Here is a 20,608-nt window from a genome sequence, read left to right on the forward strand (position 1 = left end):
AACAGCAGTGCCATTTATAAAAAGAAGTATTTGCAATTCCATAATTAATCAAAGAAAAGATTAATTATGTTATAAATCAATCCAAGGTGTTACAAGTTTGAAACTTATGAAAATTTTGGATAGCTATGGATAAAAATAGCAGAAGTGTTTATAATCTATAAAAATGCAGTATGAAATTGTTTTTTTAATTCTCTCTCTAGTGAGGCAAAAAAGGAAATAATATCCAAGAAGAAAGGTATAGTTATATATATTTATGCAGTTTATTCATTCACCCAAAATTCTCTGAGATCTTCCAGACTCAAGTGCTTATTTTCTAAAAAGTAAGATAGAGGCCCCTGCCTTACAAGTACATGTGACAAGTATTTTGCGGGAAGGGACTGTTTTTGTTTCATTAGGGGGCCATGCCATGTGACTTGTAGAATCTTAGTTCCCAGACCAGGGATTGAACCCTGGTCCCCTGCAGGGGAAGCACAGAGTCCTAACCACTGGACCACCAGGGAATTTCTGCATGTGATAAGTGTTAAACAGAGGCCTGGACAGCTGTCAAGGCAGCAAAGGAGTGAATTGTGCCCAAGAGTATCAATAAGACAGTGGGAAAAAAAAGCAGAAAAAATTCTGTAAAGCAATTATCCTTCAATCAAAAAATAAATTAATTAAAAAAAAAAGACCAGAGTGTTGGTGGGGGCGGGGTGGGAGGGTGTGTGGCAAGAATCCAATCATCTGCTCAACACAGAAATTCAGAATGGAAATTTCCTATTTCCAAGATGAAAAACTGAAAATTATGTCAAGTGAACAATCTACCTAAACAGAAAATTCTTTGATTCATATAAAGATTATACATAAGAAATTAATGTCTTCTTACATTCATATCCAAAATCATTTTAACAATAATATATAATATTCATTGAGTAATTACTATGCATGAGGCATGTAAATGCATCACATGTATTAGCTCACTGAATTCTCTCAGCATCTCTAAGATGAGGAGAAAAAAAAAAAAACAGGAAACTTGCCTGAAGACACAAGACTGCTGAGTAGCGTTTTGCCCCTGAAGACCATTTTCTTTCACAAATACATCCTGCCTCCTCTCTGGAGATTCTGATCACTGTGGAACTCAAAGACAGCTAGAGGAAGGGACTTTCCTGATGGTCCAGTGGTTAAAAATCCATTCTTCCACTATCGGAGGTCTGAGGTCAAGCCCTGGTTTGGGAACCAAGATCTCTTATAGTCATGAACTAAGATCCCCTATGGGCTTCCCTGGTGGCTCAGAGGTTAAAGCGTTTGCCTCCAATGCGGGAGACATGGGTTCGATCCCTGGGTCGGGAAGATCCCCTGGAGAAGGAAATGGCAATCCACTCCAGTATTCTTGCCTGGAGAATCCCATGGACGGAGAAGCCTAGTAGGTTACAGTCCACAGGGTCACAGAGTCGGACACGACTGAGTGACTTCACCTCACCTAAGATCCCCTATGGTGTGGAAAAAAAAAATGGCTATAGGAGAGGATAATGTATTTTCATAGTAATTTCTACATTGCCCTTGCTTCTAATGAAGATTGTCAAAAGATTGAATAGGTGATGTTTCTCTACATACAGACCCAACACCCTGCCTCTCGGCCCAACATTTAGAAATAGGAAGGATGAGTTCTGACTGCCTTTCCCAGGGAATTATTAACACTGTGTTGGGAGTCACATCCTTTGAAGAAGTTTAATCCTCTGGATGGTCTAGAGGTGACAGAATTCAGACTGCTGCTTTGGAGAGACAAGAGGGCTACCTGTCCTAAAGCTCAAAAGAGTTTCGATTTTCTGCAGTTTCTACAAGAGTTGAAAAGTCATGCTTCTGCTGTTCTGTGCACAGCGTGATGACTATGGGATGGTCACGGAGTCTGGTCTGTAAGCACTGTAGCCCTGAGCACAGGAGTGGAGTCTCTCTCTGGTGTGGCGTGTGATCACCAGAAAGACTACTCTGAGACGTCCTAGCGCCTGTCCTAGGGGAAAGCCTGGATCCATGCAAACAACATTTAGCTGAAGGTTTGATACCAACGACAGCAGCCACCAAGGCCTATGGCAGGCCCCACTCCTAATTTACAGGCAACTCTAAGTGCCTGAGGGCCTCCCTGGTGACTCAGAGGGTAAAGAATCCATTTACAATGCAAGAGACCGGATCGGAACTCTGAGTCAAGAAGATCCCTTGGAGAAGGGCATGACTACCCACTCCAGGATTCTCGCCTGGAGAATCCCATGAGTAGAGGAACCTGGTGAGCTCCAGTCCATGGGGTCGCAAAGAGTCGGACACGACTGAGAAACTAGGCACTAAGTGACTAAAATACCTCAAGGACCCTGAGGAGGGGGAGATCACCCTTAATCTGCCACCTAATCTGTGACCCAGGGGCTCAGAGCCAAAGTTAATGTGATTTAGAAAAATCATAAAAGATGAAATTTTACGGACTTCATTAGCATGGAGAATAGTCGTTTCACTACACAGAGATGAGTGAACTCTCAGAGTAATTACTCCATAGGACTGAAAAACATAAAAAGCAGCACAGAATGATTCAAAAGGAATTGAACACTTGCAAACAATTAGTCAGTTCAGTTAGTCAGTTCAGTCGCTCAGTCGTGTCCGACTCTTTGCGACCCCATGAATCGCAGCACGCCAGGCCTCCCTGTCCATCACCATCTCCCGGAGTTCACTCAGACTTACGTCCATCAAGTCAGTGATGCCATCCAGCCATCTCATCCTTGGTCGTCCCCTTCTCCTCCTGCCCCCAATCCCTCCCAGCATCAAAGTCTTTTCCAATGAGTCAACTCTTTGCATGAGGTGGCCAAAGTATTGGAGTTTCAGCTTTAGCATCATTCCTTCCAAAGAAATCCCAGGGCTGATCTCCTTCAGAATGGACTGGTTGGATCTCCTTGCAGTCCAAGGGACTCTCAAGAGTCTTCTCCAACACCACAGTTCAAAAGCATCAATTCTTCGGCGCTCAGCCTTCTTCACAGTCCAACTCTCATATCCATACGTGACTACTGGAAAAACCATAGCCTTGACTAGATGGACCTTAGTCGGCAAAGTAATGTCTCTGCTTTTGAATATACTACCTAGATTGCTCATAACTTTTCTTCCAAGGAGTGAGCGTCTGTACTTGATGCCTATTTTACATATGACTAAGTGTAAACAAACGTCTGCCTTTAGTTCAGACCATCTAAAGATGCCCCACTTGCATGCCTCAGATCACAAGCCCTGCATCAGTACTGTTGCTGACCCTCAACTCCACGCCACCCTAGAAAGTAGGAGTAAAGCCCCAAGTGTGTGTGCTTCCTCTCTCCGCAAGATGACCAAAGGGTACAAACCCAACATTCTTCCAGAATCCCCACAAGAAGTCAGGGGGTCCAGAATATTTTAAAAGTCTTCCATTCCTTTTGAATCACCATGTTTTTATATATTCTTTGACAATAAGTGAAAGATGACAATTGAAACTTCTTTTGTGAAGAACAGCCAAGTTCTCAGTAATGATAAGCTTTTATCCAAACTTCTTGCAGTCAACACACTTTGAGTACACATCTCAATCAAAGTTCTTTGCAGAGAGAGAAATAGTATTTCACAATGTTATAGCAATGAAAAGCAGAGTACCTAAATTTACTCTGCCTGGGTTCTTAGAAATGTCCTAAATAAAATCACAGATTACTAAGTTGAGCATTAAAACATATTAAAATATTTATAGAGAATATATTTGTGTATATGACAGGGAGACTATATTGATGTACATGAGAGAAAGAGTGCACTATATTTGTACAGGTATACAGTACCTTCCATACGTTTGGTCATTTCACTTAAAGTGTGTACTCTGACCTTTATTTCTGCTTTATTGACTATGCCAAAGCCTTTGACTGTGTGGATCACAATAAACTGTGGAAAATTCTGAGATGGGAATACCAGACCACCTGACCTGCCTCTTGAGAAACCTGTATGCAGGTCAGGAAGCAACAGTTAGAACTGGACATGGAACAATAGACTGGTTTCAAATAGGAAAAGGAGTATGTCAAGGCTGTATATTGTCACCCTGCATATTTAACTTCTATGCAGAGTACATCATGAGAAACGCTGGGCTGGTGGAAGCACAAGCTGGACTCAAGATTGCCAGGAGAAATATCAATAACCTCAGATATGCAGATGACACCACCCTTATGGCAGAAAGTGAAGAAGAACTAAAGAGCCTCTTGATGAAAGTGAAAGAAGAGAGTGAAAAAGTTGGCTTAAAGCTCAACATTCAGAAAACGAAGATCATGGCATCTGGTCCCATCACTTCTTGGCAAATAGATGGGGAAACAGTGGAAACAGTGCCTGACTTTATTTTTCTGGGCTCCAAAATCACTGCAGATGATGATTGCAGTCATGAAATTAAAAGACGCCTGCTCCTTGGAAGGAAAGTTATGACCAGCCTAGACAGCATATTAAAAAGCAGAGATATTACTTTGCCAACAAAAGTCTGTCTAGTCAAGGCTATGGTTTTCCCAGTAGTCATGTATGGATGTGAGAGTTGGACTGTGAAGAAAGCTGAGCACCAAAGAATTGATGCTTTTGAACTGTGGTGTTGGAGAAGACTCTTAAGAGTCCTTTGGACTGCAAGGAGATCCAACCAGTCCATTCTAAAGGAGATCAGTCCTGGGTGTTCATTGGAAGGACTAATGCTGAAGCTGAAACTCCAATACTTTGGCCACCTAATGCAGAGAGCTGACTCATTTGAAAAGACCCTGATGCTTGGAAAGATTGAGGGCAGGAGGAGAAGGGGATGACAGGATGAGATGGTTGGATGGCATCCCTGACACAATGGACACGGGTTTGGGTGGACTCCGGGAGTTGGTGATAGACAGGGAGGCCTGGCATACTGCAGTTCATGGGGTTGCAAAGAGTCGGACATGACTGAGTGACTGAACTGAACTGACCTGACCTTTTGAAATGGAAAAAATAGATGCCTTACTCTCTTCATTGCTTTCATCTAGAATGATCATGCAATTATATTGTAAATTTCAGAATTTCATAATATAATTGTGGTGGACGTTTAAGATGTTTGTGTTTATTTCTATCATTTTTCTCAAGGATAATATATTGAGCCATGTAATTAATCCTTTATAGGAATTTTAAAAATAAACTGTATTAAAGTGTTCATGGTTATTTCGTTTAAGAAAAGGCAAATCAGCAGAAACCCCAAAACATCAGACTCTTTGCCCATTTTGGAATACTTAAAGTTTCGATCTTTTTTTCTTTTCTCTGAGCTTTTAAGCACTGTGGACTCGGGATGTGTGTGTGTTAGTCACTCAGTTGTGTTTGATTCTTTGCAACCCCATGGACTGTGGGGATTCTCCAGGCAAGAATACTGGAATGGCTTGCCACACCCCTCTTCAGGGGATCTTCTTGATCCAGGGATCAAATCCCCGTCTCTTACACCCCCTGCGCTGCAAGTGTATTCTTTACCCACTGAACCACCTGAGAAGCCCCAGACTCAGAATCAGCAAACATAAAAGAAACTGCCTAGACCTTGCCTCCCCAAATGCAGTCTATAGATGGGCAATGTCTGCATCATTTGTGTGCTAGAATCTACTCCCTAGACCTTCTGAATCAGAATCTGCATTTTGGACAATATCCTGTGCTGATTCATAGCCACATTAAAGTTTGAGAAGCACTATCTGGAGAGATTAGGTCAGCCTCAGATCTGCTATTTAAAAATGAAGAATTTTATGCAGATCTTGTTGAGTTTCTCTGAAATAAAATACACTTTACCCATAGACAAAGACATTATGAAAAATTAAAGTGTGGGATACTTAAAACAAAAAAAAAAAAGAACCTTGAAAAGTTTCCTTAAAATATTAACCAGGAAGAATTTGTAAAAATTGGTTTAAATACAATGAGTTCACAATTCACCCAAATATTTTTATTTTCTTCATAGAGTTTAAATGTTGGCATCAAGCTTTGTTGTCTCCTGAATGCTGAAAGAAGATCTATCTGCATTTCTATAACTGTCCTTAGAAGCCCTAGTGTTTACGGTGCTAATTTTGTAAAGAGTTCAGCATCCAAGGAGACAAGAATTCTCAGTACATGTGCATAATTAGGATATTAAAAACACTGAGCATTGATAAGGCATTTTATTGTTTCAAGAACACTATGATATTTATTATCTGATATCATCCTTAGGGATTTCATCTTAGTCAATGATTTCATCGACCTAGTTCTGAATTCTGAGACAAGCCTCCATTATCACCTGTTATCATACATGATCTGTTTTCCCCAACTTCTTTAAAGGAACAGAAATTCACGGAAGGAGCTACAGCCTTTGTGCCAGCTGTCTTATTTGGTTATAAAATGAGATTTGTGGCCAGGGCTGTGTGCTTTGTTTCATATATGCACAAAGGAAACTAAATAACCAACTGAAATTGTACTGTTGCTGTGCTCATTCTACAAATACATACCTTCTGTTAGAAGAGGAAAGGAGCAATGCAAAATACAGAGTTTAATATCATATTTAATACAATGTTAACTAATCCAATCAACGCTTGCACTGGCACAACTGGCTCCTGGTCAGGTCAAATTAATGCAAACTACTCTTTAAAAAATAAGTCTATGGTGAGTCACTGACTCAGTGGACATGGATTTGAGCAAATTCCAGGAGAGAGTGGAGCACGGAGGAGTCTGGCGTGCGGCAGTCCATATGGTCACAAAGAATCGGACACGACTTAGCAACTGAGCAACAGATGGTGAGTCAGGTGCGTATCTGAACTTCAAACTACTTCTTCATATGGCATGAGCATAAGAAGGCCGGGAAAGGCTGGCCCTGAAGCCCTGGGTATTAATGATACATTTGAACAAACCGAGATTAACAGTGATGTCTGGGAAGGGGCTGGCCCAGTGCTCTGAGGTTAAAAAAAATTTTTTAAAGGAAATGAGTGAGATGTTATGATTCAAATGTCAGCTCTTACTCCCTCAAGAGAGATTGTGGGGTGCTCTTGATGGTATGATGATGTTTTAGCAACACGGGATGGTATTCTGAAATGAAGCTAGTTAGAATAGGAGGGCTTTACAAGGGACAAAATAAAAAATAGATACAATCTTAGTATTAGATTTTTTAAAAAGTCAGATATGGGTATTTTGTGAGGTGTCAGCTATTTGTGCAGCTGCCACATGCACAGGAAAAACTGGAAAATCCAATAGCAATCGGCCACGCTTCTCTGCTGCTAAGCCGCTTCAATTGTGTTCAACTCTGGACCCCATAGACGGCAGCCCACCAGGCTCCCCCATCCCTGGGATTCTCTAGGCAAGAACACTGGAGTGGGTTGCCATTTCATTCTCCAATGCATGAAAGTGAAAGTGAAGTCACTGAATCGTGTCCAACTCTCAGCGACCCCATGGACTGCAGCCTACCAGGCTCCTCTGTCCATGGGATTTTCCAGGCAAGAGTACTGGAGTGGGGTGCAATTGCCTTCTCCGTCATGCTTCTCTACCAACATGCAAAACTATATGGAAATTTGCCTTTTTAAATAAATGTAGACACTATCAACAACAGAAGTGGGCATAGTTTCCTGTCATCCTTTGCAGATCTTAGGACATTTTTTATAGTTCTATCTTCAGCTATCTTTAAAGAACTTCTATGTACAAACATGCCAAACTCTGTTTACTAGGTAATTTGTATGGATCAAGCTCACCAAGCAACGCCATCAAAACTCTTAAGTGACAGCTCAGGCTGGCCCATGCCTTTTCTCACAATAATCACCTATAATTTCTCGAAAATAGTTTGGCACTGTGTATTGTCCCTCTACTTTTTCTTACCAACCTTATTATTGAATTTATTTCTCTAAGACTCTCTTTCTGTAAACTCATCAAGGTGACATCAAGGGGTGGCAACAATTCCTCCCCCTCAAAAAAAGATGATAACTCAAGCAAGATAAAGTCAAATGACAAATGCTGTTTAAAAATGTTAAGAGAATCTCACAACACAATCCTTTCTCCAGTAGTGATTAATGTCAGGTGACTATTCTTTTCATGGGTCCTTCACTTTAAAAAAGAAGCTTTGGGGAATTCCCTGGTGGTCCAGAGGTTAGAACTCGATGCTTTCACTGCTGTGGGCCTGGGTTCAACCCCTGGTGAGGGAACTAAGATCCCACAAGGCACCTGACATGGCCAGCAAATAAATAAGTAAATAAATAAATAACAAGCTTTCTGGAATTCAGGAGTGCAACCTGTGCTGTATACACTATGGGGATCCAAAACATACCTGTTGGCTAGTTTGTGAGATGAATTAATGTCTCATGTTTATTTTTGAACAATGTTAGCAATATCAACTCAAGTAGGTTTAAAACGACATTTGTGACATTACTCTCTTTCCAGTCCTAACTACAATAAATGTGTGTGTGTGTGCTTAGTTACTGTTGTGTCCAACTCTTGCAACCCCATAGGCCATAGCCTGCCAGGTTCCTCTGTCAATGGGATTCTCCAGGCAAGAATACTGGAGTGGGTTGCCATTTCCTTCTCCAGAACTACAATAAATAAGCACCGCCAAAGTGCCTGAGGATTATGGAGAAAGTACTGACTGCTAAGAAATCAGATCCATACCAGTTGAAGAGATTCAGAGTAGAATTTAAACGGCTGGTGACCTCACCTCAAGCATAATAAAGATCCTTGTCTCTCTAGGACAGAGTTCTGCACTGATATAACAGAAAAGGATGCTGCTACGCTATATGTCTGTGCTCAGTTGCATCTGACTCTTGCAAACCCAAGGACTGTAGCCCTCCAGGATCCTCTGTCCATGGCATTTTCCAGGCAAGAATATGGGAGTGGGTTGCCAGTTCCTACTCCAAGGTAAGTAATTCCTACGGAACTACAACCCAGGGACTGAACCCACGTCTCTTGTGTCTCCTTCTTCGGCAGGTGAACTCTTTACCACTGAGCCACCTGGGAAGCCCACACTACTTTGTATAAGAGATAACTAAAATTTTTAAAGTCAAATTAGGTCAGTAACTTGCATGGCTGATGAGTCACTGACACAGCCTTTAGTCGGATTATAAATGGCTTTTTTAACTAACAGTACATCTAGAGTTGTAAGGCATGTGCTTTTCTCAAGGTCACAGGGCTACCAGATTTTAAATATGGCATCTGATTTGGCTTCTTTTTCACAGATACCTTTCTTCTAGTGAACTCTCATTGAATTGATGAAAATTCAAAGTAGTATAAAAAGCAAAAGAAGAATAACAATAAAAACACTGGCAGAGGCATGATTAATTGAAGTGTATCAGTGTATGAGATAAAATTTAGAAAATAAATCTCTGATCAGATTAGATGTAAAGAAATTGTCCTTGTTCCATCATGTCTCCTGAGAAGCATTGCTCATCAGATCCACCTCCTGGTCATTCCCTTATTCCAACTTTTACTAACTTCCTGGACACTCTTCTTCAATCACTGGAGGCTTGAGCTCAAATTCTTCATTCCTTAGTATTTAACCTCTCTCTCTCTCTCTCTCTCTCTCTCTCGTGGCCCATTTTCATTGTGATCAACAAGCTCAAGTCACTCCTATTTTTAAATATAAAAAGCATATCCTACAGTCACCTCAAATATATTTAACATACTATGGCAAGATCATTTTTTTTAACTTTTTATTTCATGTTGGAGTATAGCCTATCAATGGTGTTGTGATAGTTTCAGGCGGGCAGCGAAAGGACTCAGCCACACTTATACACGTATCGATTCTCCCCCAAACCCCTCTCCCATCCTGGCTGCCACATAACATTGAGCAGAGTTCCCTGTGTTATGCAGCAGGACCTTGTTTGTTATCCATTTTAAATATAGCAGTGTGCCCATGTCCCTCCCAAATTCCTTAACTATCGTTTCCCGCCATCCTTCCCCCCTCCCCCAGCAACCATAAGCAGAACAAATACTTTTTAAAATAAAGGGCGAATCATGTGACTTGTGACTCAAATGCCATCAAGTTCTTCCTGCTGCATTTCTGATAAAACTGCAGTCTTGTTGAATTAGTCTCATTCACCTTCACCTTTGCTGTGTGTCCAGCAGCTCACCATCTCACAAGTACTCTGCCCTTCTCTCGCCCTTGAATATGCTATTTTCTCTGCCTGAGACTCTCCCTGCTCTCCGCACTAGATCCTCTTCCTTCGAGTACCAGTTCAAATGCCATTTCAGCAGGAAAGACTTCCCTGTTTCCCAGACTGATTAATGGCAATCTCCATCTTTCCTCAGAACCCGTTCTGAGAGGTAGACTGCCATTTCCATATTTTAGCAATAATCTACAACTAACTTTACCCAATTCAGCATCACAGTACTTATTCATTTTTCTTTGTATTCCCACATCCATGACTCCCAGTCATTTGAATGGTAAGATTAACCAGGAAAACTGCATTTTAAAACATAGAGAAGGATGCTGCCAACAAGTTAATTCAAAATTATCCTCAGACTTTTGTTCACATCATTTCAAACTGTCCCACACCAGTTTCTATAGCTATTTTCACACATAAAAAACACAGCTTAAAGGAGTAAGAATTAGATAAACTGCATTGTAAAAAAAATCCTATAGGCACAATATCTCACAGATGCAGGTAACTTAAATTCTTGACTCAGTCCTCTTTCCAAAGGAGAATACAAATGTCTTTGAAATCTGAAACTCTGTATGTCATTTTATCTGACTCCAAGTACTCACAGCTTTGGCCACCTGATGTGAAGAGCTGACTCATTGGAAAAGACCCTGATGCTGGGAAAGATTGAGGGCAGGAGGAGAGGGGGACAACAGAGGATGAGATGGTTGGATGGCATCACCGACTCAATGGACATGGGTTTGGGTAGACTCCAGGAGTTGGTGATGGACAGGGAATTAGTGATGCAGTTCATGGGGTCGCAAAGAGTCGGACATGACTGAGTGACTGAACTGAACTGAACTGAACTCACAACTGATGTAACGTCAACATGGAACACTATTCCAACAGATAAAAGAGCATCAGAGAACCATTCGAAATGTTACCATTCAAAGCTGTAGACAAAGATAATCACATCTGAAGAAGGGACAGCCCCTGGCTTGTCAAGGAACTCAAGCCACTGAAGAGTGAATCATATTTATGTATTTTCAACAGAAGAGCAAGTAAGAGAACTTACGCATGTCACCAAAGGTTCCCTTTGTCACTTTTGTGGCACGTAGCACCACTACTGTGAACTTGTGGGAATAATGGTGCTCCACCTGGAAGAAAATAAACAATAATGAATTTCAAACAAGCCTGAAATATAGGATTCAAGCAGATTGTTCTCATTGCTTCCTTGAGATAAATCAAAAATATTCCAGTTGAAAGGAAGTAACATGCATACCAGAAACATTCTTTGATTCTTCGATCTTGAGGTTCTTCCTTTTTTGATCCTCTCCTCTCTGTAGCACAGATGACTGAGATGTTTAGATCATGCTTTAAATGTCCCTACAGCTTGACTGCTAGAACAGCTTTGCAGTCCCTACTTTACAGGGTTTATCAAGCCCTGAGGAAAAATGTAAATAAGGACTGCAGGCTTTCTCTCGGTGTACAATCAGGCTTTGTACTGGGTGATAAGTAAGACCTGCCTTAGAAAGGTGAAGTGCAGAGGAAGATGTTTGCATTATCTAAATTTGCTTGTTTTTATTGTTACTGTTCAATAAAACTCTTTTTTCTGGTATAACATTTCCAGAGCAGTTTTCAGAATTCTTTGGATGTAAAACAAGAACCAGCAAACTACTTAACTTTAACATATCTGTTAAAACTATACATGACAAAGTCCAAAGTTTCTATTAGCCTAATAGCTTGTATGCACATAGGAAATATTAAGAAGTAGAAGAAGACTTAATTAAACACTTTATTAAACACCTAACTGGAAATTAGTTCTCAAATAACTCTACTCACCAAAGCAGAATGGGAAAGCAGGAATTCACAAAATTCTCTGAGCAACTGAAAAGATTACAGTCTTTATCTAAAAGTTCAATCATTTTTGTTTTAGGAGAGACTCACATTTATAAGTTACTACCGGGAGAAATATCAATAACCTCAGATATGCAGATGACACCACCCTTATGGCAGAAAGTTAAGAGGAACTAAAAAGCCTCTTGATGAAAGTGAAAGTAGAGAATGAAAAAGTTGGCTTAAAGCTCAACATTCAGAAAACGAAGATCATGGCATCTGGTCCCATCACTTCATGGGAAATAGATGGGGAAACAGTGGAAACAGTGTCAGACTTACTTTTTTGGGCTCCAAAATCACTGCAGATGGTGATTGCAGCCATGAAATTAAAAGACACTTACTTCTTGGAAGAAAAGTTATGACCAACCTAGATAGCATATTCAAAAGCAGAGACATTACTTTGCCGACTAAGGTCCGTCTAGTCAAGGCTATGGTTTTTCCTGTGGTCATGTATGGATGTGAGAGTTGGACTGTGAAGAAGGCTGAGCGCCGAAGAATTGATGCTTTTGAACTGTGGTGTTGGAGAAGACTTGAAAGTCCCTTGGGCTGCAAGGAGATCCAACCAATCCATTCTGAAGGAGATCAGCCCTGGGATTTCTTTGGAAGGAATGATGCTAAAGCTGAAACTCCAGTACTTTGGCCACCTCATGCAAAGAGTTGACTCATTGGAAAAGACCCTGATGCTGGGAGGGATTGGGGGCAGGAGGAGAAGGGGACGACAGAGGATGAGATGGCTGGATGGCATCACTGAATCGATGGACGTGAGTCTGAGTGAACTCCGGGAGTTGGTGATGGACAGGGAGGCCTGGCGTGCTGCGATTCATGGGGTCGCAAAGAGTCGGACACGACTGAGCGACTGAACTGAACTGAACTGAACTGTGTGTGTGTGTGTGTGTGTATGCACACATGTGCATGCATCATGCTGTCATAGCCAACTCTTTGTGACCCCATGGACTGTAGCTCACCAAGCTTCTTTGTCCATGGGATTCCCCAGACAAGAATACTGGAGTGGGTTGCTATTCCCGACCCAGGGATCAAACCCATGTCTCCTGCATTGGCAGGCAGATTCTTTACCACTGACCCACCTGGGAAACCCAAGTTACTCCTACTTTTCATAATTTTAATAGACTTGCTAAACTGGTTGAAAAGTCCATAACTAATTAAAAGAAGCTAAGAAACTGACAATACTGAGAAGTGAGTCTAAAAACAAGGAGGCAGATGAGATGAAGTCATGAATAAGCATATCTTGTTTAAAAAGACAGAAGCATATAAAATCTTTCAAGATAATTCTTATTCAAGATTCTTGTCAAAGAGAAATACCTTCCATATTCAGAAGAGCTCTGAAGAGCCAAAGTTATTCCACATAAATGAAATTATCACACTTAAAAAATGAATGCCTAAAAATACGCATATTGTCTACTACCAAAAATCACACACACTCCTCCCACCAAAAAAAAAAGAGAGAGAGAAAGATAATCAAAGGAAATCCCTAGTGGTCCATGGGTTAGGACTCTGTGCTTAGACTGCATATCCTAGAACTTTTAATACTACAAGATTTTTCAAATGTCTAAAACCTTTCCTGTAAGATAAAAATGATTATCAATACTCACCTATTATTTAACACAATTTTTGAAATTGCTACATATGTACTCATGTCAAATGTTTATTAATAACATGTGCAAAGAGATGATATTGTTATTATAAGGATTCATTGAGAATGAACCATATGTCAAATATTTTAATAGATGCAAACTCTGTTTCCCAATAATCCTACAAAATAGATGCTACTATATATATTTACAGATGAGTAAGTGAGATTCTGAGATATTAAGTAATTCCCATATCTCACAGACAATAAAAGCTAAAATTGAATTAGAAACCAGTCTTCCTGTCCCCAGTGTCTTTATTCTTTCTATATCCCTTTACTTATAGAGAATAATAATACCAACACTGATTCCTGATAGTAAAAAAGGGTTACTTCCATTTATTAAAGTTTTACAGATAGTTACAATCTAGTCTATTATATCTGAAGTTAATCTAAAGTCTCTCTAGTAACTGGGTAATTTTCTCTATCATTCAACTCTCCATTTTAATCTGTTTTTATTTCCATTGGCCTCAATTCTATCTTACTAACTACAATCAGAACTTGTATATATGAACTTACACACTGCTCACAGAAGATAAGGAGCAACCACTTTCTTGGTTTTTATAAGTTAATTTTGGAGGCATCACAAATCTTCAAATGACCAGTAAATCACCTTCAAAACAAGAGTGTCAAAATTATGCTCTTTTTAAGTGCTGTAAAGAGCCATGTTTCCTGGGGCCAGTATCACATATAATTTCAAACTAGTATGGACTAGGCTAGCTTCTAACTTGGATAAGAGACTTTTGGTTATGTCTCAGGAATAATGACAGAGGAAATAATGTTATTGAATACAAAACCAGTGTTCCCTGCTGTGCGGTGGGGAACCTAATGACTCAGCACTGTGCTACTTGGTAGTTGACAAAAGAGAGGCCATATTTCAAGTGAGATGTCAAATATAAGCTCAATGCCCTGACTCAGTCACCAAGGTTAAGCCTTGCCTTCAGGTCTTGGATTACCTTACTCTGAGTGTCTTTTGTTATCTAAAATCTTTTTCATAGTGAAAATCATGACCCCCCCCCTCCTTTTTTTCCCCACAACTACAATTCCCAAGTCATCATGAAAACTGCTACTGCATTAAATTCATCCTGGAGAATTATATTGACATCTGTAACTAAAATGATTGGGAAAAAAGAACTAATCAGTTTATACAAAATCAATTTGATGATTATCCTAATCTGTTGAAAGTTCTACAGTCACAAAGAAGAAGCAAAGAACAATCATGAAAGAAATCTGATGGAAGAAAAGGTAGATTCTGCACACACACGTTTTTTTTTTTTTTCCTGTTCAACTGCCATTGCCTAATTTTAACTGAAATTAAAACTAAAGGCTGTTAGGATGATCAGGACTACAGAATCTCAATACTGAACACAGAGATTGTGATCACCATAATCAGCCACAGGCAACTTCAAACAGATCTCAGCAATTTTGAAAAGAATCACTGCATTGATGTCATCCAAGAGTCAAGATGCTTGTTTAGATAAAATACTTATTTTCATTGTCACATTCTAGTGTGATTTCATTCTAATACATTTAAGAGACACAGACCTTGTACACTATTCTCCTACATTTTTTTAAAGAAAAGAGCAATCAGTTTATTTAAAATCAACAGTTCTATCTAAACTTGCTTTAAGAACTACTAGTCATGGATTGGCTGTATGTACAAATTACCCTAACGTCCAAAACATCAAATTTGGCAACAAAATTTAACTTCAGCAGACATCATTAAGGAAAATTATAATCAGAAATATGACTTGTGCACAGAGTCAGACACGACTGAAGCGACTTAGCAGCAGAAGCAGCAGCATTGTTTCTAGCCTTTGTGACTTAAGTCAACAATCTTTGCTGCAATTATGCCAAACTAAAGGCTCAAGCCCCTTCATGAAGATGCATGTACCCTTAGTTTAAAACTTCCCCAATTTTGCAGTTTGGGAAACACTATTTTGGGAAAGAAGACTGGCATTCTCCTTACTTGCCGCAAATAGTAAATCCTTCCTTTTCTTGATCTTTTGCTTGATTGTGTCTTTTGGTTCAACATTCACCCAGTTTTCAGGTAACAATAATCCTGAAAAAAATCTACACTCTCCTAGGAGTAATTACCGCAAAGCTAAGGCCTGTGAAGTATAGATACACCTTTTCCCTCCTGGAGGGGCTCACTAGAGCACAGGAAGCAGCATGTGAAAAGTTCTCCCCATAAGTCCTTAAAGTCCTTGGCTGTCAGATACTAATTTGGTTTAGAATTATTGACCTAGGGGATATGTCATGTCCATTCAAATCTAAGATGTCTTTGCACTGATGATTTTCAGAGGTGAACTTTAAGTCTAGTAGACCCAACAGACTTGAAAATATGAATATATTTACAGATACTATTTTGGATAATATACCCTTATTTTAAGGGACTTGTTAAAAACCTCTTTGTCTTACTTGTTCTTTCCCTTAAGCATTAATTGTAAAGTGATTAATATCTAAAAGACACAGGCAAAAGTCAGAAAGGTATTTATAACATAGTGTTTTGTCCTTTCCATCTTCATTTTCTACCCCTGCAGTGCTGATTTATAAGAAATATATATATATTTGGTTATGCAGATAATCAAATATACATATATCATCATAACAATTTTATAATTATATAATCATGCATTTTATAATCATAGAATTGAGTTGAATTCTTGGTCACTCTGCTAGTGTCCAAGAATTGTTTGTTGATGTGGAGAAGCCTTCACACACATCTTGGAACTAGGTCCAGGAACCCCTTGCAGCCTCGGTTTCCTCATCTGTAAAATGGCAACTATAAAATTACCAACTACCTGGGATTTCTCAAGGGTCCCCTGTTACAAACCCAGATTCCAACATTAGAATTTCACACACGGCAATATTGAATGTCAAGTTTGGGGGATAATTTTACCATCTGTGGAAATCTTTTAAGACAAGATGATTATCTTCTTGGAATTATCTAGAAGCACACGGATTTAGAGTAAAAGGAAGACGTTAAATTCCACTTGTGATGGTGGGAGACTAAATAATCTGAGTTACCACTTCCCACAGAAAATAAATAAAAACTGAATGAGGTTTTACAAGGTAAGTAAGCATTTTCCTAAAAGTAACTCTGATGTTTAATTTCATTTGTCAACTTGGCCACAAAGTGCCCAGATTAAACATCATTTCTGTGTGTGTCTCTGAGGGTGTCTGCGGATAAGATGAGTACTTGAATCACTGGAGGTGGGAAAGGAAATTGCCATCTCCAATGGGTTGGCATCATCCAATCTGTTGAGAGCCTGCAAAGAATAAAAGGAAGAATTTGCCTTTTTTTTTTCCTATCTCACTGCTTGAGCTGAGACATCTCATTTTATCTCCTGTCTTGAACTGAATTACACTGCTGTCTGTCCTGGATCTCCAGTTTGCTGATGGTAGATATGGAACTTTTCAGTCTCCATAACCTCATAAGACAGTTCTTCGCAATATATCTCCATGGCTAGATCAATCTGTTATAGTCTGAATGTTTGTGTCCCCCCAAAATACCTGTTGACATTTAAACCCTCAAAGATGGTGGTATTAGAAGATGGGACATTTGGGAAGGAAAAAAAAAAAAAACACATGAATGGATAAGTGCCTTTATGAAAGAACTGAGAGAGATGCTTTGCCCCGTCCACAAAGTGGACACTGCAGCTACAAACCAGGCCCTCATCAAATACAACCACGCTCATGTCTCAGTCTTGGACATCTCAGATTCCATAAATGTGAGCAATAAGTTTCTATTGTTTATAAGCCAACCAGTCTGTAGCATTGTGCAGTGCCTGTTATTAGTCGCTCAGTCGTGTCCAACTCTTTGCGATTCCATGGACTGTAGCCTGCCAGGCTTCTCTGTCCATGGGGAGTCTCCAGGTAAGAATATTAGCATACTAGAGTGGGTTGGAGTGGAAGACTAAAGTGGAATACTGGAGTGGGTTGCCATTTCCTTCTCCAAGAGATCTTCTTAATACTAGGATCGAACCCAGGTCGCCCGCATTGCAGGCAAGATTCTTTACCATCAGAGTCACCAGGGAAGCAGCCCAAACAAATTAAGACATTCTATCTATCTCATTTTGGTTTTGTTTCTAATCAGAGATCCTGACTATTACAGTAACAAAGAACTAACAAGATAGGAATCCTTAATTCCCATGAGAGAGATCAAGAAGTGCAGAGAAACACAGGGATGAGCACAGTTTGACCACAGGACGTTTGCTGATCCAAAGAGGAGGGGGCTGAGAAACTGAGGGATTAGGAGCCTTCTAGGGATAAGTGATAAGTGAAGTGAAGTCACTCAGTCGTGTGACTTTGCGACCCCATGGACTGTAGCCCACTAGGCTCTTCCATCCATGGAATTTTCCAGGCAAGAGTACGAGAGTGGGTTGCCATTTCCTTCTCCAGAGGATCTTCCTGACCCAGGAATCGAACCTGGGTCTCCAGCATTGCAGGCAGACGCTTTACCATCTGAGCCACCAGGGAAGCCCTTTATCTAGGGATAAATAACCTAGTAAACAACTCCTTTGTTTCAAGCCTAAAACTCCACAGAATAACTTTGTACAACGCCCCCTGCCCCGTACTGTCAGCCAGATTTAGTGTCCTTCGGGAAACCCAGAGAACAAGTAACCTGAAACTGGGATTACCTTTATCCCAGACGGCTAGTTTCCCGAGGAGCCTGATGAAAACCGATAAAATTCTGAAGAATTATTTCTAGAGATGATTTTTCATTATAATGATGTTCAGCAAAATCAAAGGTAATTAGGAACACGAGGAGGTATCACACCAAGACTACAAACCAGCACAGTTAATCAACAGACACAGAAATAGTCCTCTCCATGAAACAGTGAAACTACACTGACCATGTTTAAGGAAATTGAAGTCAAACTTCAGTATGATTATATTAAACTATATATATATATTAAAAAGTCTCAGAAGTTTTGAAAAAGAACCAAATCAAAATTCAAGAACCAAGAAGTAAGCCTGGTGACTTTCTAGGGATTCCCAGCCTGTGCTCTGTGGTGAAGAAGCAGAAATAGGGACATTACTTTAAATGCACATACTTTTGCCTCAAATGAAAGGCTTGCGGCAGGGAACGGCTGGTATCAGAAAAACAGCAGAAGCTTATCATTAACCGTCCTCTTTCTCACTTTGCTAGAATTGGCTAGTGCTCACTAAAAATATGCTATTGCCATAAGCCTCATTATTCCTCTGTGCACTGTACTTGTATTTCTGTAATAGTTTTGTCACCTTTATATTTCTGATTTCCCAGCAGCAGTATCTCACCTCCTGCTGCTCTCTGGAAATATCTTACCTCATTAAGTTTCTAAAGAACACTTACGTACATAACAATTTATTATTTACAAAGCCCTGCGGAACAGACATACAGGTACTATTCATATTACATGTGAAGCAGCTAAAAGTTTAAGTGCTCAAAAGCACGTAACCGAAGTCTGAAATTGGCTCTAAAACACTAGTTCTTTGATGACCTACTCAGTGGTTTCCCCCACCCCACCCCCCCATGTTACCATAATAATCTAGAATAATAGCTTTGTACTTTTTTGGTAACATTTCCAGTCATCCTACAATGACCTTTTTCAAAGGTCCCTGTATTTTAGCAGGCAGTCATGCTCGCATACCCAGGTGGTTGACCTCAGTGTGGACACAACCTCAGTTTTCTGTGGATATGGGGCCCTGGCCCTCCATTGCTAATAGGTGGTGGGAAGAGCTCTGGATTTTTTTCACTCCAGGGAAGTGACTCATCCCTTCAGAGTAAAAAGACAGAAATTTTTTAATAAATATTTTATACTTGATCTATCTTTGTAACACTGATATTTTCCTGATCCAGGACAACTTCAATAGACTGTGGAGACATAAAGACCCTTCAGGTTGGACAGAACCTCAGAACAGCTCTAGACCTGTGACATTGCATTCTGTTATAGATGTGTTACTCAACTTTCTCTTCTATTCTTAAAAGTTGGCACCACTGAAAATGAGAACTTGCTGCATCAGCCCACAGGATTCTCCAACATGTCCCTGCATCACAGGTATGGTGAAGATGAGTCCAATCTTCATTGCCTTGAGGCAGCTGAAACTGCGTTGGCCCATCTGGCACCCTTCACTACAGGTAAGTTGGCTTGGCTTTCCACATCTTTCCTTTTTAATAAAATTGTTCTGTGTTGAGTGCACTCACCTGTATATTGTGAAAAGTATCTTTCTGTGAAAACTAAAGCAGGAAATTTTGTCACAAAAGCAATTTACATACAGACACAAACGTACATAGTTGTTTGTTTTTTAAAAACACGTAACAAAAACAAGCATGAATAATACCAGAAAGCTCTTAGGATCCTCTGTTTTGAAAGGGCTATGCAATCACAGGGAACTCTGCTCAATGTTATGTGGCAGCCTGGATGGGAGGGGAGTTTGAGGGGAGAATGGATGCATGTATATGTATGGCTGAGTCCCTTTGCTGTCCACCTGAAACTATCATAATATTGTTAACTGGCTATATTTCAATATACAATAAAAAGTTTTTTAAAAAGAAAAGGGCTATACACTGGAATGTTGATGGGGCGTCCAATTCTGATGCTGGGGAAGGTCAAGAAAAATGTGATACAAATATGTGGCTTTTGCACATTTCATCATATTAAGGTGCCATATAGGTAATTATTGGGCTTCCCTGGTGGCTCCAAGAGCAAGAAATACACCTGCGATATGGGAGACCTGGGTATGATCCCTAGGTCAGGAAGATCCCCTGGAGAAGGGAATGGCAACCCTCTCCAGTATGCTTGCCTGGAGAATTCCATGGACAGAGGAGCCTGGTGGGCTACAGTCCACAGAGTCACAAAGTTAGACACGACTAAGTGAGAGAGAGAGAAAGAATTATTATGACCTACATATTTGGCTATAGTTAACAAAATCTGCAAGGAAAGACGACAGAAATGAGCCTTAAACTATCCAGATACAGTTTGATTTTAAATATGTTATCCCTTGTTAAAAAAAAAAAAAGAGA

At 40.0% G+C, this 20,608-nt stretch overlaps 1 protein-coding gene across 1 annotated transcript in view; it reads right to left on the minus strand.

Moving 5' to 3' along the window:
- Positions 1-20,608, minus strand: part of PLA2G4A (phospholipase A2 group IVA) — a 171,162-nt gene that overhangs the window by 110,265 nt on the left and 40,289 nt on the right. The window contains exon 3 of the mRNA XM_040263791.1: positions 11,134-11,215. Within this exon, the coding sequence (XP_040119725.1) occupies positions 11,134-11,215 (82 nt within the window). The remainder of the gene's footprint in view (positions 1-11,133; positions 11,216-20,608) is intronic.

This window comes from Oryx dammah, unplaced genomic scaffold, assembly GCF_014754425.2.
Source record: "Oryx dammah isolate SB20612 unplaced genomic scaffold, SCBI_Odam_1.1 HiC_scaffold_21, whole genome shotgun sequence".
In the NCBI taxonomy this organism is placed as follows: Eukaryota; Metazoa; Chordata; class Mammalia; order Artiodactyla; family Bovidae; genus Oryx; species Oryx dammah.